The sequence below is a fragment of the Aythya marila genome (genome assembly GCF_965140915.1).
Source record: "Aythya marila genome assembly, chromosome: 4".
Lineage (NCBI taxonomy): Eukaryota > Metazoa > Chordata > Aves > Anseriformes > Anatidae > Aythya > Aythya marila.
In genome coordinates, this window is record NC_139045.1 from 61,471,231 (window position 1) to 61,491,501 (window position 20,271).

The following is a 20,271-nucleotide window of genomic DNA, read 5'->3' on the forward strand; positions in this document are numbered from 1 at the left end:
TACACATTTTTAATCTTGCCTCCCACACTCTGGCAGTGCACACTGGATGGAGATCACTGTCCCCTGCTCTCCGTCCCTCTCTCCTAGAAGAGAAGTCTGCCCATGAACCAGAGTCAGCAAAATTTACAGCACATCTGCCTTGGAGATAGTCTAGTTCACAAACCAAATATTAACTCAAACTACCATGAAATTCAGCAAATATTTATGTTCTGAATCCCTGGAAGATGAGGAATAGACACGTTCTCTCTTGTTATTTCTGCCACGTGGGAGTGGTAGCTTCCAGCAGAAGGGAGGCAAACAGGTGGGAGTGTTAATCCCCTACTATTACTCAGGCATTAACTGCTGGCAGAATAACCCCAATTCTGTGTGATTTCCTGTTTTAGGCTTTGAAATACAACCTTGAAATTGCCCACATTGCAAGCTCCTCTAAGCAACAAAGTTCACAAGCCTCTGTTTCTTGAGGGCTTGCATCTTTGGTTCATAAATTCTACCTACAGCAGTAACCCAAGTCTCTCCCTGCTTTCTTGTGTGCTATGACATGCTTTGCAAGAAACTCACACACCATCTCAAAATCAGAGCTGTGTTTACTAGCCGAGAAGGAAATGCAACCATCTGCTGGCTGGCCAGCTGTGTAATGCCTCTGTTTTGCCTTGCTTTCTTTCTCTTGTGTAACTGCTATTTTTTTTTTTTTTCCCAGAGTTGCACAAATTTAATCTTCCAAGATTTGTGCACCTTTGTCAAATGTGACTAAGTAGGTCAACATGCTCAAAAGTTCTTGGAAGCGGAAAGGATGAATGGAAAAGGAAACACCCAGTGCTGCAATTGCTTAAGCATCGTTTCCGTAGATAAAGAGATAAAAGGATTATGTGTGCTGTGTGATCTAGATAATCCTGAACACGTGATCTCTCCTCATCATCTACGAGTTTTACCAATGATTTCACATTTTATTCCTGAGCATTAGTACAGTGAGGAGTACTGGGCTAAGATGTATGTGTGCCTTTGCTCAAAGTGTTTCAATTTGTTTACAAATAGTTGCTTAGATTTTTAACCTAGCCAGCTTTCAGTCTATCAAACATACGCCACTGACTTTGTATGGAGGAGGTTTCAGCCAGGAAGTTGTGCTGCATGTACTGTACGGCTGAAAATGCATTTTGGGGACGTTGGTTACACGCTGGCAGGTCGTTCAACAGTTATGAACACCTTTTGCTAAATTAACGTGTAATCTCAATTCTGCCCAGCATTCCTGCTTCTTTTGTTTTGATAGCAGTGAACAAGCACCTAAGGCCGGTGCTCCCGCTCCTTTTGCCTCCGACACGAAGCAAGGAGAAGCAAGGACAGCATGGAGGGCTGCGAGCTGGCACCACTGCCAGGGGCTGGGAGAAGCTCCCCACAGCAGCCTGGAGGGGGATACGTCCATCATCTCCCAAAACACCGATTCCTTTGCGGACACTTTTCCTTTCCTTACATACGGACATCTGGTCACCCACTCCATTTTGGGGGGGGAAAGACGGGGGGGGACATTTTTATTCATCGCATGTCAACGCAGAGTGAAATTTCTCCTGCTCCCCAGTTTAATACAGTGTTTAGCAGGCACTGTGCCTCCAGCACAGGCACCCTGGGGGTGCGGGACAGCCGTGCTGTGCACACAGCTCCCCACACCCCACGCACGAGTACCCCTCCTCAGCCCCCACCACCCCCCATGAAGGGGCCGGGCTGCGCTCCCCGCCTCACACCGCCGCGCCACCACCACTGCGCATGCGCGCCGCCCACCCCCGAGCAGAGGCAGCAGCGGGGCGGTGGCGGCGGTCACGTGGCACCGGGCCGCTCCCGCCTCTCCCCCCCTTCACCCTCCCTCCCCGCGCATGCGCGCTGGGGGGGGTGTCGCCGCCGCCGCCGCCGTTAGCGCCGCCGGTGCCGGCGGGGCTCTATGGGGAGAACATGGCTCCCTTCCCCGAGGAGGTGGACGTCTTCTCGGCGCCGCACTGGCGGATGAAGCAGCTCGTCGGGCTCTACTGCGACAAGGTAACGGCGGCGGCGACCGGGCGGGGCCGGCCTCTGCCCCGCTCCGCTCCCGGAGGGGTTTTTGGAGAGTGCGCAGCTGTCAGCGCGCCGCCTCCCCTCAGCGCCCCCCCTCAGCCCCGTCACGGGGGGTCGGTGCGCGCCCTCAGCGCCTCCGGGGTGCTGCTGGGGTGTGTGTGGGGGGAGAAATAAAAGAGTTTTCCCCCGGGTTTGTTGGTGTTTGTGCGCTTCGTGCTGGGCAGCGCGGGCTGGGGTGGTGCTGGGAGGAGAAGTTTGGTGCTGTGAGGAGCTGGGGGTGTGTGGTGTGGGGAGGAGGGGGCTGAGGGGAGGCCTTGCTGCGCCCGAGGGGAAGGTGTGGGGAGCTGGGGTCGGCCCCTTCTCGCAGGTACCCAGTGACAGGACCAGAGGGAATGGCCTCAAGTTGCGCCAGGGGAGGTTCAGGTTGGAAATGAGGGGATATTTCCTCTCAGAAAGAGCAGTCAGGTGTTGGGACGGGTTGCCCAGGGAGGTGGCAGAGTCACCGTCCTTGGGGGTGTTTAGGGGAAAGTTGGACCTGGTGCTTGGGGACGTGGGTTAGTGGGTGCTAGTGGTAGAGGGGTGGTTGGACCAGATCATCTTGGAGGGCTTTTCCAACCCTAAAAATTCGATGAAAGGCTATAGGCAAATACTTCAGAGCCAACACCCCAAGGAAAGAAGTAGTGCCTCCCATCTGTGAGTATAAGTGGCTGTTTGCACACCCAGGTGGGCTAGCAGGCGCTTAAAAAGGAGGCAGCAGTTACACAAGAAGCAGTGCAGCAGTTTACTGCTGCAGGCAGGACGTGGGAGCCCTCCCTTCCCTTTCCCGTGCCCCCCTGTCCTGCCCCGGGGCTCAGTGGGCCCCCCTTTGGGCCTGTTTAGGTTGCTAACTCCGAAGGTGTTTGTGGTCAGGGTTGTTTTGTTGGTTTTGGTTTTAATCTGTGGCTGCACAGAAGTCTGATATCTTAACAGAGGGGACGTTGCACGAAGGGAAGTGAACACATGGGACTCTTCTCCCCTTGCCCCCTGCTGCAGTATCGAGCATGGTGCTCACAGTGGCTGAACAGGGTTTGCTTGAAGCACCAGGTACTGTAGTCACTTGCTGATACTCTTGGATTTCTGATCCCTAGAGAGGCTTGTCTGCTACTTTGAACCTCCCACAAAGTTTTGATCAAATTTACCATGACGTTTTACTACATTTTACTTGCTGAAAGTAAAACTACCTGGGCAGGAATTCTAGCTTTCTTAAATATTAGCAAATTTGATAAAACTACCCAGTCTGCAGTAAACATAATCTCTCATCTTTCTAATTTTTTTTAACGTACAGGAGTCTGCTTGCTTCCTTTTTCTTTTCAAGAAGCGTAGCCATGGGGATTTATGTGTGTATGTATATTTTTGAAGTGTTCAATCTTGCATCCTTTAACCCCGTTTCAGAGCTTGAAGGCCGTGCCTGGCCCATGACCTCTGTGTTTGAGTAACGCTAGCTTTGCATCAGAAAAAAATCTGTGATCTGTTTGACTTCCCTCGTGTGATTGAGATGATGTAATTAGATGAGACATTAGTTCTGCTTACATGTCAATTATAATCTGTAAAGCCATGCGCTTTGTAAATTTAGTTTGCCCTTGAGTGGTCTTTAATTTCGTGAATTATATATTACCTACCGATCCTCATGTGGCCTGTGTGGTGTTAAATAGTGGCTGTCAGGTTAGTTTTTCAGTGTAGTAAATTCCCCCAAATGTTAGTGAGGGTGAGATGGGTGCATCTGTGCTTTTCAGGGCATCAACTCTAAGGTTTTTGATGGGTAGAGTAACCAGGTACCTTAAATACTAGGTGAGGAGTGAGAGCTGCAGTTTATTTTGTTCTTCCAGAACTTGGTGTGAGGCAGAAGAGGGAATCAGACACGTTAAGAAGTTTGATGTGTCTCTTTAAAAGTTATCCTTGTCTCTTTACTGGTGCTAGCAATGATTTCTTCCTGCTTTTGCTGCATTCCTACATGCCACTTCAGCTGCATTGAACACAGCGCCCGGGACTTGCATAGTAAGAATAACCAAAATTCTGTTTTGTAAGGAAACCCACAAAGCTCTCGCGTCTGTCACGTGGCCTGGTAGGTCCTTGGGGAAGCACGCCCCTACAGGGAGAGGAGTGCTAGGGTAACAGTCCCTACAGTGAAAATGGTTTTCGTAACGCCTGACATCATCTTTGCTACAAATAGAGCTGATAGTGTTTGCCTATCTCTAGTGAACTGCTCTTTGCTGTCAGGAAGGTAGTTATAAATCGTAGCCACGGCCCCCATCGGAGTTACCTGCTCTCTGGACAGCAAACCGAGGCACCCAGCCGTATGTGGGGCTCACGCTGGCTTCCCCTCAGCGAACTTGTTGCTTTTGTCAGCTCTCCTTGCTGCTGCCCGCGACACTGCAAGCTATCTGGCTGCTGCTGAGGCCGTGCCTCCCTTGCTCCCATCGGCGCTTAGTGACTCACAAAGGCTCTAAGCTGGCAGAAAACATTTTTTTTTTTTTTAAGCGGGGTAATTTTTCGGCTGATGTTGTGTTGCCAGTGAGAGCTTGTCAGATGAGCACTGAAGCCAACGCAAGGCAGAGAGGGTGGGACCGTGGCAGGCAGCAGCTAGATTGGCGTGAGCTACTGGGAAACCTCAGCCTAATTACGTCTACATCTGCCTGAAATGTGTTGTGCAAAACGAGTTGCTGCTGGTGTTGAGTAGAGCTGATGCGTGTTGAATATGGTGCTCTGCAGTCTTTTCTAATAGCTGCATGCCTGCTTTGGCCTTCCCTGTAACCCCATGCCTGTCTGAGAACTCTCAGATCCGTAGCAGTTTGCAGTTATCCCCATCAGCATGTTGGTGTCCAGCAGAAACCATTTCTGTGGCTGTGTTATGACCTTGTGGATGCACCACTTGCAGATCGTGTTTTTAGCAGCTTTCTCCCTTTCCACGCCGTGGCTGAAAGTGTCCTGTCACGAGGCAGCAGAGATCGCTGCCGATTAGGTGTTAAAAATCCCATTCTGCTTTAGCTGTAAACATCGGTCGCTGTTTTCAGAGCACTACTGCCAGGTGCTTGAGCTGCCATGCGGTTTCCTGTGCGCTGTGTTAGTTTGCTGAAAGGCTGTAAAGCAAAACAAGCTGCGAAAAATAGAGAAATCATGGCCTGTAATGTGTATCGTATCATCTTCCTCCTGAGAAGATTGGTTATCTTACCAAAAGGAAATCAGATTCCGTACTGAAAAAGAATCTGGTTGTTAATTCAAGTTCCAGGCTACTGAAATAGCGACTGCTCTAGATGCACACTTGGAATAAAATTTTGGCTGAGCCTACCCCAGATGAGACACCTGGTATCGCTGGGTGGGATTTCAAACTGTTGTCTCCTGGTGGTTTTGCAGCTGGAGCATGTTTTCTAAGCAGAGGGTGCGTTCAGGCTTTCCTGAGATGAACCTGATAAATAACCCAGCAAACTCAGGCTGTATTAGTGAAAGGAAGCATAGTCATGGCCTGAATGCTGTAATGCCGTGGCGCTGATGGGTAACTTGCTCTGAAATCTTTCTCACTGCCTCACAAAATTAGTGTGAGATTCAGTACAGTGAGCAAATGGAGGTGACGGCTAGCTGCTTTGGGAAGGGTTAATTATTGCTTGTCTGGCCCCTTGATGAGCAGCGAGCTCACCCAAGCGAAAGGCAGCTCAGTAAAACTGGCTCGCTAAGAGGTCAGACGAGCTCCAGAGCCAGGTTGGCGGTATGGGAGGAGAGAACAGGGCTCGCCCTTACAGGAGTAAACATCTGCTCCAGCAGCTCCGCTGCGTTGTGCAACCTTTGGGTGTTGGAGCAGAAACATCTAGGGTTTTTCCTAGGTTTGCCTGACTTCGGTCTTCTGCGATCTGCCCTCTCTGCAGAAGATCTCAGCTGTTACTTCTAATGGTTCAGTAATTGCTTTGGCTGGTTCTTCTGGGAAATTTGGGTCTATTGTTTTGTTCTGCTGAGTTGAATGCATAGAACTTATTTCAAGATTTAACTAGTCTTTTTGTTTTCTAGCCTCCATTTCTGACCGTTTCTTAAAAGTTAGTTTCTGTCAATATAAATATTGTCTGATCTTCCTTCTGAAGGCTACAGCTAAGATGACAGTTTTTCTGTTGTCATCTTTCTGCCTTTCCTGTTAAATCGTATATTTAAGTGTATAGATGGTATTAATTTTTAAAAATCTGTCTATATTGACATTTTTGCTGTTCTTTTTGTGCCCTCTGCTACTTGTGAGTCCTTATTTATATTGTAAATCCTGTTCTGTTACCAGCGGTGTTATGTTCTTGGCTGGTTTTGTAGGATTCTTTTCTAAACGTCTCTATAGCTAAAAGTTCCTCTCTTCATTTCCTAATAATTATTCCTTTTGATAACTCCAATTTCTTTCACCTTTTGTGTGTGTTTCAATAGCTTTCTACCATGCTTCAGTCACTTCTCTACTTCGCAAGTTTGGGGCTCTGCTGAAGGGAACAAACCGTTTTTAAATGTTGTATTTGTGATGTTCTTACAGTAAGAATATTACAGATAAACCATTTGGGGAGAGGAAAAATACTCCTGGATTAAGTTGAATTGATGTTGTAAAGCATTGATGGGGGAATTAGGTGACCACACAAGACTGTGCTTTTTATGGCAGCAGGGGGGCTGAAACATTAAACAATTAACATTTTGACTTTCCATTTCAAAGCCAGAAAAGTATTTCTGCCAGATATCCCTAAGAACAGAATGACTGTTCCGTGAAGATAAGTCTGTTTCTAATAAAATAATAATAATAGTAAAGCTTTTGGTTTTCTGAAACACTGAAAAGGGATTTGGATACATTGAAGGAGTGGTGGAAAATGAATGGCAATTAGCGTGTGTTGATTTAGAAATTCACAGTATTCAGTTATTACCAATTAACGTTGTGATGCATTGGGAACCTGCTTTCATTCTTACCTAGATTTAGAACAAGTAAATGGCTAATTAGGATGGTTAGTGTTAATAAGTTGCAAATGGTCAGTTAGCTGGGCCTTGCAGGCAGGTGGAAGGGAATTAAGCCTCCATGTTAGCATCCAGAGATGTGTGAAAAATTTGCTGTCCATGCCTCGAACTATTTCATCAGACTCCCCCAGCCCTCTTTCTGTCCTAGCTGTTAGATGCTGAATAGTTCGGTAACTTCGTGCTGTGTCTACTGGGAAATAACAGCCTCGGTCTAATTCTTCATGCAGAAGAACATTTTGAAGATGGATCTGAAAATGACAATATGTTTTAAATAACTGCTTTTAAAGCAAATGCATTTTAAGTAAAGTGCCAAAGGAGATTTAAATGAGGGACATCTGTGTTTGGAGTTGAAGTGAGTCTTTTCAGGCCTGAATAATTTTACTCCTCTTTTAGATCCTGCTGCTTCATCAAGCCCTTCTATCTCTATTATTTCTTTAGTGAAAAGTTTTTTCTTACCTCTTGGATGCTTCTCCTCTTTATCTCTCTCTTTCGCTATTGTAAGCTATCCCCAGATGTTTTCTTATGCCAGACGCAGTAGCAGGTTTTTTCCCCGGGTAATTGCTTAGCACCTATTTTTGCCCTCAAATTATAAAAGAAAGTTTTCTGTTCACCCTTCATGTGTAGCTCTGATCTTTTGTCCTGTGTTCTAGCCTGCTGTGGAGAACAGCAACAACTCACCTTTGCCCTTCTCTGTTTTAAGCAACAACAATTTTTTCCTTTTCTATTCTGTGGCATCAAAAAAAGAAAAACAAACAAACAAAAACACACAACCAAAAAAAAAAAAAAAAAAAAACAGGAAAAAAAAACACAGAAAACCTCAAACTGATGCCTTAAAAAAGCTAGAAACTGTAATTAGTATGTGCCGGTGTTCATACAGGTGGCATGCACTTACCTGAGGGTATGCTTTATAATTTCTGAAATAGTTGATTAAATATAGTGTAAGCTGTAATTCTTCAGAGAGGGATGGCTCTCCTTGTTTTTGCAGTGCATACCTAAAATGATTTTTTTTTCAGTGCCAATGTTCGATTGTGTTAGGACATTGCAGTGAGGCTGGTGCAGAGAAGCAAAGGTATTTTTGCTGTGCCTGTGGTTTGAGTTACTGCAGTGAGGGCATGGAGGGGAGCCTTGAGGCTAGCTTTGTTTCACCCTTGGGAGTATCTGAAGTCCCAGACAGACGGACAAAAGGCTGTGGCTAAGTAGGAATCTACCTGTGTGAGAATACAAAAAAGGAAAAATCTTGCAAGGAATATTAAATGTGCATGAGAAATGCTGCTACACAACTGAATAACATCATTGCAGGTGTTGATTGTACTTTCATATGAGGCACATGTGTTTCATGTCTTCACTAGACTTTTCTTTGGTGTTTCTTTGGGTTCATCTCTGCAACCTTGATGAATACGTGAATATCTCATTGTGCCTGGTAGAGCTTCTCTTGCGGAAATTGCTCAGATGATCTTACCTCTGCTTCCCTGGCCATGTGTTCTGCTCAAGTCCCTGAGGAGGTCTGACACTCATAGCAGCTGCCTCATTGAAAATTCTGGTGCAGTGCTGCACAGTTGCTTAGGTCTTTGTGAAAAGTCCTTCATGAGCCCAAAACTTTCCTACAGGTATTCAGTGGCAGAAATGGATTGTGTCTGTAACATGAGAGAGAGGTAGAAGACCTCAATAAAAGTGAAAATATTTCAGTTTATTTTTTCTAGATCCACTGTTCTCTCATGCTTGGCATTTATCAGCTTGACCACAGCCTTTCAAAATACAGAATATAAGACTTTACCTGTGCCATTGCTAGTGCTCTTGGAGGGGAAAATTATCCATAAAATGACCCTTAATGTTTGTGGTAATGCAGTGGGTCCCCCAAATGCTATTTTAAGGTTTTCTTTAAGCCACAAAACAACTGATGAGATTGCATGGAGGACAGGATTACCTAGAAAACAAGTTAGGAGCTTTTGGAAGTTTTAAATTTCTTCATGAGTCCCTCCACGGGCTGGGCCAGGTCCTGGTCCTGTCCTGCCGTACTGATTACTCGTAATTTAGGTAGACCCACAGCTAAGAAAAGCACCCAGAGTTTAAAAAACAGCAACAAAACCTGTATAAGTCTTCTGATTTAAGGCTTTATACATCAAAAAAGCTGGATTGTGAAGTAGTTTAGCTAAGTTCAAGAACCGAACTCCTTGTGGTCTCAGACAGATGTTGATGTACCTGGATGTCATTGCAGGCTGTCGCTCAGCCTAGAGCCCTGACCAGGTGAGAAAGGAACCTGCTGAAGAGGCACAGTGCGCTGCTGATGGGTAAAGTGATCAGGTTCATCCTGCAGCTGTGTAATTGCTGGAGCACATTCCAGGGAAAGGGTAGGGAAGTACAGCTGGAAGCATGGACAAGGCTGCTGCTTCTGGGTGTTTCTTCCTCCATCCCACCCCCTAATTTGTGGTGGATTAAGTATAACCTGAAACCACGTGCTCTGTGTATTGATACAGGCACACCTTGTTCTGGTCTTTGACCCTTCATTTTCTTCCTCATAAAACAGAGATAATATCTCCGCAGAGTCCAAGTTCCTGTCCTTTCAGTTTTAGTGCTATTGCATATGTGAAATGGTAATACCTAAAAATGCAGGAGTGAAAACTTGTGGCTGCCTGGTAATGCTGTGCTGCTCTTTTTTCCCCTATGACTTTTCTGTTTTAAAAATGTTAGCTTTTATATCAGTGGTCTGTCTGCTGAACAATGAAAATTTTACTATATTTAGTGAGTTTTTAAATCTGAGTGGTAGAAATCTGCTCTGCTTTGATCATCAGGAATATTTACTATTTTTGTATTTCAACACCAGAGCCAATCGGCTGTTTCTGTAAGTCTTAAGCACAGCGATTACGCATGAAAATAAAAATGTATGGGAATGGGCTATTAAAAATGCTACTGTGGTGATGCATGAAAAAGGGGAAAAAGACTAAATTATCTTTTTGTTGTTATTCCCAACTGAATTGTTAAGGTTAAAGGTTGTTGAGGAGTTTTGGGTACTGATGGGGAAAGCCTTTGTATGAAACTGTGTTTGGTGAACTTTTAGTTTTAATCTTAGAAGTTCTACCTCAAATGTGTAAAACCTTTGGGCAGAGTAGAAAGGCAATTTGCCCTTTCCTGTTCTTTCTTCAGTTTTTTTTTTTTTTTTTTTTTTTTAATTTTCCAGCCTGTAGTTGAGAATATAGCAAGATACTTGTAACTTGAAAAGTTTGCACAGAATATAGGCTTTGCTTATCATTGGGCTAGTCCGGTAAGAGCAGCATACTTCTTACTTCTTCCTGTTTGCTACTTTTCTCCTTACCTGTTGATCGTGTGCGTGGATGTTCTTAAGGAAGCAAACCTCTGCTCATTAAACATATTTTTGGCATAAATATTAGGAAATCACTGTTTTAGCTAACTTGCAGTAAATTCACTTCTCAGAAATGTGAATTTTCTTATAGGAAGACACCTTTGTGTATTTATTGATGAATATGTAAAATGCTTTCAGGAGGAAACTAAATACGGTGTTTTGTTCAGTGACAGTTACTGTGCAAATGGAGTGGTTCTGAGCCTATTTATTCCCAAGATCCATCCATTGTGGCTGGAAGTACCTTTGTTTTCATTTGACAAAGTGTTTTTTAGTGAAAACCCTCGAGATACAAAAGAGGTGCAAGAGTTGATTGTTGAATTCCCTTCAGTTGAGTGTCGTGAACATGAAGCTCCGTATAAATAGCAATCACAGTTAAGCTTGCTGGTATCGTCATCTTGTTCTTGGAGCACAAACACGAGATGGCAGCTTACTGCAAGGAAGGGCGCTTGTTTGCTGTGTCTCTGTGTGCTCATCTTGAGTGTGTTAGTGGCTCTGTGGGCTCAGGGAGTCGGACTCTTGCCTCAAATGTGTGCCTGAGGTACAAGGATCTCTACCACGTGTGCGATTCTTTGAGTAATTTAAGGTTTAAAAAATTAGGTTAATTAAGTGATCACCTAATTTAGTGTTAATGTCTTCCTGCAAAGGGAGGATGGAGTTACCTGGTCTTGAGTTGATGGCAGGAAGTTTTACATTCTACTTTTTCGTAATCTTAGTACACATCTTTTTCAGCATCGCTGGAAAGCCTGCATTTCTGATTTTATTTCAGTCATTGTTTTAAGTATCTTACATTGTAAAAAAAAACATAAATTGACAATTTAGATACAAAGAACTTTAGAGGAGAATACCGCTCTTATGTTAGCATGTCTGTCTCCGTGCTGTGCTGGGATTTGGAACAGATTAAGTCTGTTTTGTGACCCCGTGCTTCCTCTCACTGCTGGCACTGCAGCTGCCCTTGATTTACTGATGCATCTTCCACAGTATTCAGGAAGCAGAGGTGATAACTTGACAGATCTCTTTTTAAGAGCTTGAAATTAAAAATCAAGTTTGCACTTAGTTTTTAGAGCTGCTGGCTGCTCGTACACTTAGAGCAGAGTGAACTGTAGCAGAGGTGGCAGTGACTGGCACTGTCCCTTGCTTGTCCCAGTGCTCTGTCTGGTGGCTGTCTTCTGGAGCTCCAGGACGAGGCCTTGGGAGGCACCAGGAATTTCTCTTTGGTGTCTGTGATACTGCTCCTGAACTAGCTTGTGTTGCAAACCCCATATCAGACGTGCTGTTGGCTCAGTCTAAGACTTACAAACGTGGACTTGTTTAAATGTAATGTGTTCGGAAGGACAGCAAGCTCCCAGATAACCCTAATACCTGCAGCAGCGCTAATCAGTTTAGTGGTGCAAGTCAGCTCAGGGATCTCACACGTACTGTGCTTTGTATCTTTATCCAGTCAGCAAATATAATACAGGCCATGTCCTCCGCCCTGCTGCTCCCTTAGGATTGTCTGCCTGAGCCTGGGGAGGCAGTTTCCTTCTTGCACTGCACAACTTCTGCACCACTTTTCCCTCGCCTAGAGCTGGCGAAATGCGGGCCTTGGGGAGGAGCAGCTGCCCTCTGCTAATGCTCTTGGTGCCCCTCGTAAGACTTCATCAGGCCTGGTAATAAAATTGCAGATCTGACCGAGTGACTTTGTTGCTAGGCTACCTGGCCTCTGAAAAGCCAGCTTTCTTCAGCTCCAGCTGACCTTTTTAATGTACCAGTTGCTGATTCAAGTAGAGTCATTAAGCTTTCGACATCCTCTCCATAGTTCTTAATCTCTTGGCTATCTGCTGGAAGTCCCGGTAGCAGAGGAGCAGGGTATGCAGGTATTTCATGTTACAGCGGCTTCTCTAACAAGACACTTATGATAGGAACTCTTAAATTGAATGCACAAGTGGATTCTTTGTTTATTCTGAGTTTGCTGATGATGGTGAATAGGTACAGCAGAAGTATTTCTGTTGAAAACGTTTGAGTCAGGAGTACAAGAAGATAACTATTTTGTATCAGAACCAAACTTGTGATTTTTTTTTTCCTGTACCCACCAGCAAAATCCATTTATCTCTAATCCTCCTGCTGCACACTTCATCAGTCTTGTCTCAGTGTTTACATCAGTCAAAAGGCTAAGCTTTTGGGAATGAGTAAGATTCTTGGGGAAAAGGGTGCTTGGGACTGACTGCAGGTATTGTGCATCCTTAAGGGGTGAATGAACAGTTTGAGACAGTCCTTAGTGAAGGGAAATACTGTATCAGAAAGCAAGCTGCACCATCACTTAAGTCAGAGTGAAAAAATGGCTGAAGGTGAGGAATATATCCAGACACAGCATCACAAACAGAAAGGTCAATCATGACCTGTTGGTAGCTGGTCTGAAAGATACTGAAAAAGATTTAATTTTACCCTATTTTTGATCTCAGCTGAGGCTAAGTCAGTGCATTTTCCTAATGGCTGTTGCTTTGCTTGTGTGCAAGTAGAGCACGCAGCAGTGTACGGGCAGCACGACTGCTGGGGCGTTGTGTAAGCCCTGGCGGGTTTCCAGCTCTTCCCTGCCACTGCTGTGGCTGCCCAGAGGTGACGCTGTGCTGCCAGAACGGGTCAGTGCCTTCGTTTGGTCTGTTTCCTGAGTGATTGGTGTTTGGGGAGTCACAGCTCATGGTTAGCATTGAGGTATGAAGGTAGTATATGAAAATGTGTGTCTGTTTCCCATTTCCAACAAAAATCTTAATTTTGGGATTTTTTTCTTTTTGCGACCAAAACACTTCTGGAATACTTCAGTTGGTTGTTTTCTGAATTGAATTAAAATATTTTTGCTTGTAGAATGCTTGCTCTGTGTACTGCTCTGGGCTGTGGTTCTTGAAGCCACACACAGAATAAGACATAAGAATGGAAAAATACCATATATTTATTTTTTTTTTTAACTTTCACCAAAGGAAAACACAGTTTGAAAATGCAGTTTATGATGACTGTGTCTGCATGTGCGTATGTAAAAACGGCTACTGTGTAACTTAGGTCTTTGTGCTGTCTTGATCTGTCGGCTCTCAGTCCATGGGAAACCTGTACAAACAGCTAATGCAGTTTTTATGCCCCGGCTAAAACTCAGTCTTCCTTCTGTGCCATACGTAAGGTGAACTCCAGGGCTGATAACAGCCTTATCAGCGAGCACCTGCACACAGACCTCGGGAAGTGGCTGAGCCTTTTGGTTAGCTGCCAGGCTGGGGAGGTTGCCTTGATTTCTGCCAGGAAATCTTCCTACATCTGTTTATTTCAGGGTTTCCCAAGGTTGGTTTATGTTCCTTAAATACAACTCTTGCTTCCTAAAATTAATGCTATAATAACATCGCTCTTTCAAGGATAATCTTCCCTTTTTAAAAGTTACCCTGCTACTTAACTGCAGTCTTAAGCTTTCTGTATCCCTGTGGAATGAGAGGGTTGCCTTCAGCGTTTTTCTGGTTAAACGTAATCTGCTTTTTGGCAATTAGAAACTCTTCTCAAAGTGTACATTATTGCATACATTATGCCTTGTGAAACTTCTGCAGTTATCTTGTAATTAGTTCCTTGTAATGTTTCTGAAGTTTATAGCTTCATTTTTTTTTTTTTTTTTTCTTCAGAGCCTGTAGTGGGAAATATAATTACGTAGTTGCTGCTGGAAATCAAAGAATTGCACCATTAAATCCCTTAGTTTACTTAACCTTATTCACAGAGCACAACATGGTAGTAAAACCGTTTGGGTAGCTTACTTTGGGAGTTAAGAATTGACTGTGGATGGCTTACTGTTTTAATGAACTGTAAGAAGAAACCTATACGTGAAACAACCATGTGTAATGAGTTTTTGATTTAAAAAAAAAAAAAACAAAAAAAAAAACGAGTTTGAGGGTTTTGCATGAAAATCTTGTCAGTTCTTGTTAAAAAATAAAAATGACAAGTCAGCCATAAAGTTTAAAATACTTAAAAAATTCTCTAAATAGTTCCCAAAGTCATATTAATACATGGATGTTAGAAATCTTTGCTAATCTATTCAAGTACCAATATTAATTCTGCCTGTGTCTGGAAGAAGTTGTCTTAAATTACATTCTGTTGCAACAATTAGCTAAATTATGGGGAAGTTTTTATTAAAAACGATGTGTTCCTATATATGTACTTGAATATGTGATCTTTATCTCTTGTGCTTGAAGATTGGAAGCTTCAAGAGCATTAATTACCCTAATTTTTGATGTCTTTGAAGTGACTTGCTTGAACTGCTCACTCAAATCTCATTTTTGACATTTTCTTTATAACAGAAGGTTTTCAGCTTTTATGTTGAAAGTAATGGGAGCAATGAATAACAGGATCTAATACCTGTTCTAATGGTTTAACTTGACCTTGATATGTTCTTGTTTGTTGATTTTTATGAGCTCTTCTTTCTCCTAGCTGTCCAAGACCAACTTCTCCAACAACAATGACTTCCGGGCTCTTCTGCAATCCCTCTATGCCACGTTCAAGGAATTCAAAATGCATGAGCAGATTGAAAATGAGTGTATCATTGGCTTGCTTCAGCAACGGAGCCGGACAGTGTACAACGTGCACTCGGACAACAAACTCTCTGAGATGCTCAGCTTGTTTGAGAAAGGGTTAAAGAATGTAAAGGTAAGCAGACTCTAAGAAGGATTTGTCCTAAGGAAAAACGTGCTGTGATTACATGTTAGTTTGCCTCAACTTTTCTTAATTTTCTCTAAAAATAAATTAGGAAGAAATGAAACACCTGTTATTACTTGATTTTCCACTTGCTAACTGAAATTCTTTTGCCATTTACTGCAGTTACTAAACCTCTAGTAAAAACTATTCTCAGGGATCTATTTTGTGGCATAGAGATAAGTCCATCACTGCATAACTGGAGATACCTTGGAGACAGAGTGAGAGTTTCAGATATGAAGACTGCTCTGCTACTTGGTGCAACAGTTTGACTAGAAACTCTAGTTTTTATTAACTTGTTAGGAAAGCCTGGGTATTTTTTCTGGGGGGCACGTAGAACTGTATAATTGTCACAAGTGGAGATCATTACAGGACCTAGGGAGAAAAAAGTGCATTGTTTTATTCTGTTGGCAAGTAATGCACTCCTGCCAGTAATTTGTTGCTCCGTAATGCTGCTGGAGTTCCAGTCCTCGAGTAACTCCACATGTTCCTTCTCCAGCTGGCTTTTTCATGTTGGAATCTGCTGGAGAGGAATTCATCTTGATCATGTTGTATCATTTCTCTAGGGTACACAATTCAACTCCCCCTTCCTTAACTCTAAGAACTACAGTCTCCGTTAATAATGTGGTGTTTAGAAATGTATAGATGTTCTGTATTTCAGTAAGCAAAATAGTAAAATGTAATCAATCAACAGCATATTTGATATCCAGAGTGGTTTTTGAACTAGAATCTTGCACATAATTTTTTTCCTTGAATATCAAACGTTAAAATTTGTTTTGTTTCCGTTAATGAATTAGAACATGAAGGAATGTGAAGGAGAAAGAAAATGAACATTTGGATTTGTGTTATAGCCTCTATAATAGGGTGTTAGTGTTATTCTGTTGCTTGTATTGACTTCTTATATGGAAAAAAAGACTTTTTCTAACTTCCTTTAGATATGTTAATTGTTTAACTTTTTTTTCTGCGATTAGTTTGATTTAAACTCATAGCTTAGGATTTTCCTGTAATAGGGTTTCTTAATGTTGTAGAAGCTTGAAAAGAAAAACTTACAACATTTACTGTAAGAACTATGAGGAACTTCTGTATGTTGCAATTACGGGACAGGCTAAAGAACCAACTTATTGCTGGCACAAAGAACAAGCTAATAAATTGATAGATGAGGTTGGAAGAAATTTAATATTAAAGTCACATCTCTATTTTGAAGTTCTTTCCACTTCAAAAGTAAATACATGTACATGTATTTACAAAGTAAATACATGGAAAACCCATAGGACTATAATTTATGATTATAATTTTGAAGCTTGATAGTAGAGTAGCTTATGTAAAATATATGCAGTTAGAAGATGAAATGGAATTACTATATTCTGGAAGAATTCTTGGGCAAAATATGCAAATATTTAAATTAGTCTAACTACTTTGAACTTCGGGTTTGACTGTAGATTGGCAGGCTTCAGGTCTTTGCTCTAAAGTGAAAATATGATTAGACAAGCTAATTCATATCTGATAAGAAAATAAACTGGAATCGGGCAGGAAAGGAATACTTTGTTCTGCCTAGAAGCAGATCAATACAGACTGCCAGCTTGTCAAGAAACTTAAAGTTAACGCATTCTTACCACTAAATACAGCAAACAGCATCACAGAACGTACTGCATACATGGTCTTTGTGTTGAAATACCAGTTTGTCTAATAGTTCAACCCCTGAATGGATGGACAGAGTTAGATAAGTCTTTTCTTTCTTTTCAGAATGAATATGAACAGCTAAACTATGCGAAACAGCTGAAGGAAAGATTGGAAGCCTTTACCAGGGATTTCCTTCCTCATATGAAAGAGGAAGAGGAGGTATGTAGTTCTCAAATAGTACGCTGATCTTCCTTGTGGTTTGAAATGACTGTGCGGAGACAAAGGCCTTAAGAGACTGGCATAATAATTAAAACAGAATTGTGGAGAAAAAAAAAAAACAACTCAATTTGCATTCAGAACTGTGGTGTCGTTGTGTTCTGTAAATGGTATGTGACACATTCTAGAACAGTGAATATATTGAAAGTTTATGGTGAAATCCTGGTCCTTCTGAAAGTTGGTAACAAGTCCACTGGGGCTGGAATTTGTTCACAGCAGGTGTAGCTGCTTACCAGGAAGTTACTTGACACATGGTATGCTATTGCCTCCTTTTGACTGATGGTGGTGGATTAAAATACTGCTGAAAAGTTGAAATGATTATATAATGAGAGGGATAATCAAGGTTTGTGTTACATACATATGTGTACATGCAATTGTTTTTGTTACAAATAACCTTTAAGCAGGGGTTTGGTTACATGAAGTATCCAGAATATCACAGCAGGGCTCAGGTAAAGAGGAACAGCATCAGTATTAAACATGATATTGCGCTTAATTTGTTTCATGATGTTGTCGTACAGATGGTTTAACAGTATAAAACAATCCATTTATAAGAACAGATGATGTAGTATTAAGGTGCCTGAAAATTGTAAAACTGTGGGAACAATAAGTAAGAGAAACAGAATGCATTATTGTAAGTTTGGTACCATTATTATGACTTGCTAGACCTGTGAAAATATTAAAAAGAAAAAAAGTCTTCCTTCCCTTTTCTTTAAAAAAAAAAAAAAAAGGAAAAAAGCTTTAAAATACTATTCGCTCTTAAAATTATGGTACGTGTTTTATAACTTCTAAATGTGAAAGAGTATAAGTCCAAAAGAAAGTGCAATTGTCATATGGCCTAGCAAAACTTAAAAGAAGTCCTATAAACCAGTGCTTCATGACTCAAACTGACACTCCCAAACAGCCTCTGACCTATATTTGAGACATAAAGACTAGTACTGCCAGTCTGATGATTTATGGGTATCCAAAAAGTGGGAAGCATCTTCTGGAGAGAACAAATCTTCCGAGGTCTAAGAGAAATCTTCCCTCATGTTTTTTCTGCCTTGCCACTTTGCATTGCGTGTGAGTACATTGATAAGTTGCTTAGTTTAGTCACTTCCCTTTTCTGTTGGGGAAAACAGGTAAACAGCATGCCTGAGGCTCTTTAGGGACCCATTGGCAAGCACAGGGTTAGAACTTAAAACTGGAATGAACCTAAGGACAGGACCATCTACGTACGCCATGTTTTGCTTGGGGAGGAATGGAAACAGGAAATTTCTGTCTTGGTAGATCTGTGTCAGCACGGCACTTTTTTTTTTTTTTGCTTTAGGTTTTTCAGCCAATGTTGATGGAATACTTTACTTATGAAGAACTGAAAGATATTAAGAAGAAAGTAATTGCACAACACTGCTCACAAAAGGAGGCTGCAGAATTCAGAGGTCTTAGTAAGTGGAATCAAGCTGAAGAGCTTCAGAAGGTCTTTAAGTATTCTGTGGATGAGAAGGCAGATCAAGGTGAAGCATTTAATTAAAGTGAAAGCAGTTTTTGCCTAAAAAGCCACACCAGTGGCATATCTACCAGTACAGTACTTTAGTTAAAATAATTTTTGTAAAATAGAAATTTCTTCAAAACAGTTTTGAAACGTGAAGACTTATTGTATCATACAGGCTTTTGGCAAACGTCACTGTATCTGATACTGTTTATCTTTTCTCAGACTTCTTCCCCTTTCCTCCCTCCCGTGATAATACTTGATACAATAAACAGGTAGAAACAATACTTGAATTTTAATTTCATGCTCTCATAAAAATTATGTTTTCTGTTTGCAGACCCAGCCTTTAATAGTTGTTTTTCAGGCCTGTTTTGTAAGCTTTTTTTTACTGATGGTTTAGTAACAGAGAATAGTTAGTCAACTAACGATATTTACAGTTAATCTGGGGAATCGGAAAGGAAGGAGCTGTGTTTGTGGAGTTAGTGCAAGGGTATGAATCTGTACAGTGTGTGAGTAGGTCAGATGGAATGTGCATTCTGAAAGTGGATGTTTAATTTGCATTCATCTAACTCTACCTTTCCTGATGAAACTTAGAATAAATGCTACTGATGTGCACTTCAGGCTTGTATTCTGACTGTTGAAACAGCCTGCATCCTCCATGCTTACTGTTCTCACTCTTAACAAATGAAGAAGAGTTAATGTACCAAGGAAGAAGGATTAATGTACCAGAAGTGTAATACCGGGGTGAGACTGACAAATAGCTTACTCTTTGGTTTTGATAAGGTGTGGCGCTCTCATCAGAAAAACTCTGTTCTGGAACCATTTCTTTGATGAAACTTGACTTTTGAACTACTGAACCGGTTATTTTCTACCCTTCAGGTCAAGCCTTCAGAAAACGTTGCTGTTTATGGTGTGAAATACTGTTTGAGTCTGAACAACTGAATAGGACAAAAGTAGCTTTATGGCTTTGCTTGCTATTATGTCTAGCTGGAATTGCAGTTTTGGGACAGTACCAACTCTGCAACAGCTGTGTTCTAGACTTTAGGGAAAGTGGAATGTATTTTTCCTTCTTAGAAAAGGAAGAAAATATCACAGCTGTAGTGTGCAGTTGTAGTGGAATTTTAGTGTGAAATTCCCTGTAGTGTCTGCAATGACTTGCCAGGTATCCAGATGAATACATTGATTCATCAATTGAAACTGGAGTTACACATCTTTGTTTTTGAAGTAGTAACAGATTACGATAGGGCAAATTATTTTTGTTATGGTTACCTTTGAAGCTTTTCTGCAAAGAAGAGAAACCTGATCCGTGTCTCACAGTAAAGTCTTACAAATTAGGACACAAAGTACGTGAAATCTGCTATTTCTAAGGACTCCTAAAAACATTTTGGAAATATTTTTTTTTTTCTCAAGTAATTTGACTTTGTACAAGGCATTGAAAAATCTCTAAAACAGCAAAAAGAAACAAAAACCCATATCTAGCCAAAGCACTAAATATGTTAGTTTACAGATCTTTAGGTACCGTGGCAATACAGGAGAGCTATTGGAGATGGTTCCTGCTGTTGTCCATTAAAGTATAGGTTATAGTAGTTGATTTTTAGTGTCTGACCTAATATTTAGTGCCACCTTAATTGCTTATATTTCCAGTTAAAGCTTGAAATAAAAAAGACAGCTACAAACAGCTAAGTATGGATTTCTTGCTGTGTCCCAGTCAAGAGGTTGAGTGCTTTCATTGAGAGTGGGCCCAGCTGGCAGACTTTGTGTGCTGATACTATTTATTGGGAATCTGGCAAAGCAGGTATATATATCATGTATGACATAAGGCATATTTTTA

The 20,271-nt window shown here is 41.9% G+C and overlaps 1 protein-coding gene across 2 annotated transcripts in view; it reads left to right on the forward strand.

Moving 5' to 3' along the window:
• The first annotated feature begins 1,861 nt into the window (after positions 1-1,861).
• Positions 1,862-20,271, forward strand: part of FBXL5 (F-box and leucine rich repeat protein 5) — a 35,737-nt gene continuing 17,327 nt past the window's right edge. Inside the window, exons 1-4 of one of the 2 annotated variants that reach the window (XM_082759023.1) lie at positions 1,862-2,022; positions 14,819-15,034; positions 16,823-16,918; positions 18,282-18,396. In XM_082759023.1, the coding sequence (XP_082615149.1) occupies positions 1,939-2,022; positions 14,819-15,034; positions 16,823-16,918; positions 18,282-18,396 (511 nt within the window). In that variant the 5' untranslated portion in view covers positions 1,862-1,938. Of the gene's footprint in view, positions 2,023-14,818; positions 15,035-16,822; positions 16,919-18,281; positions 18,466-20,271 lie in introns of both variants that reach the window. The other variant, XM_082759022.1, reaches the window with a different exon arrangement.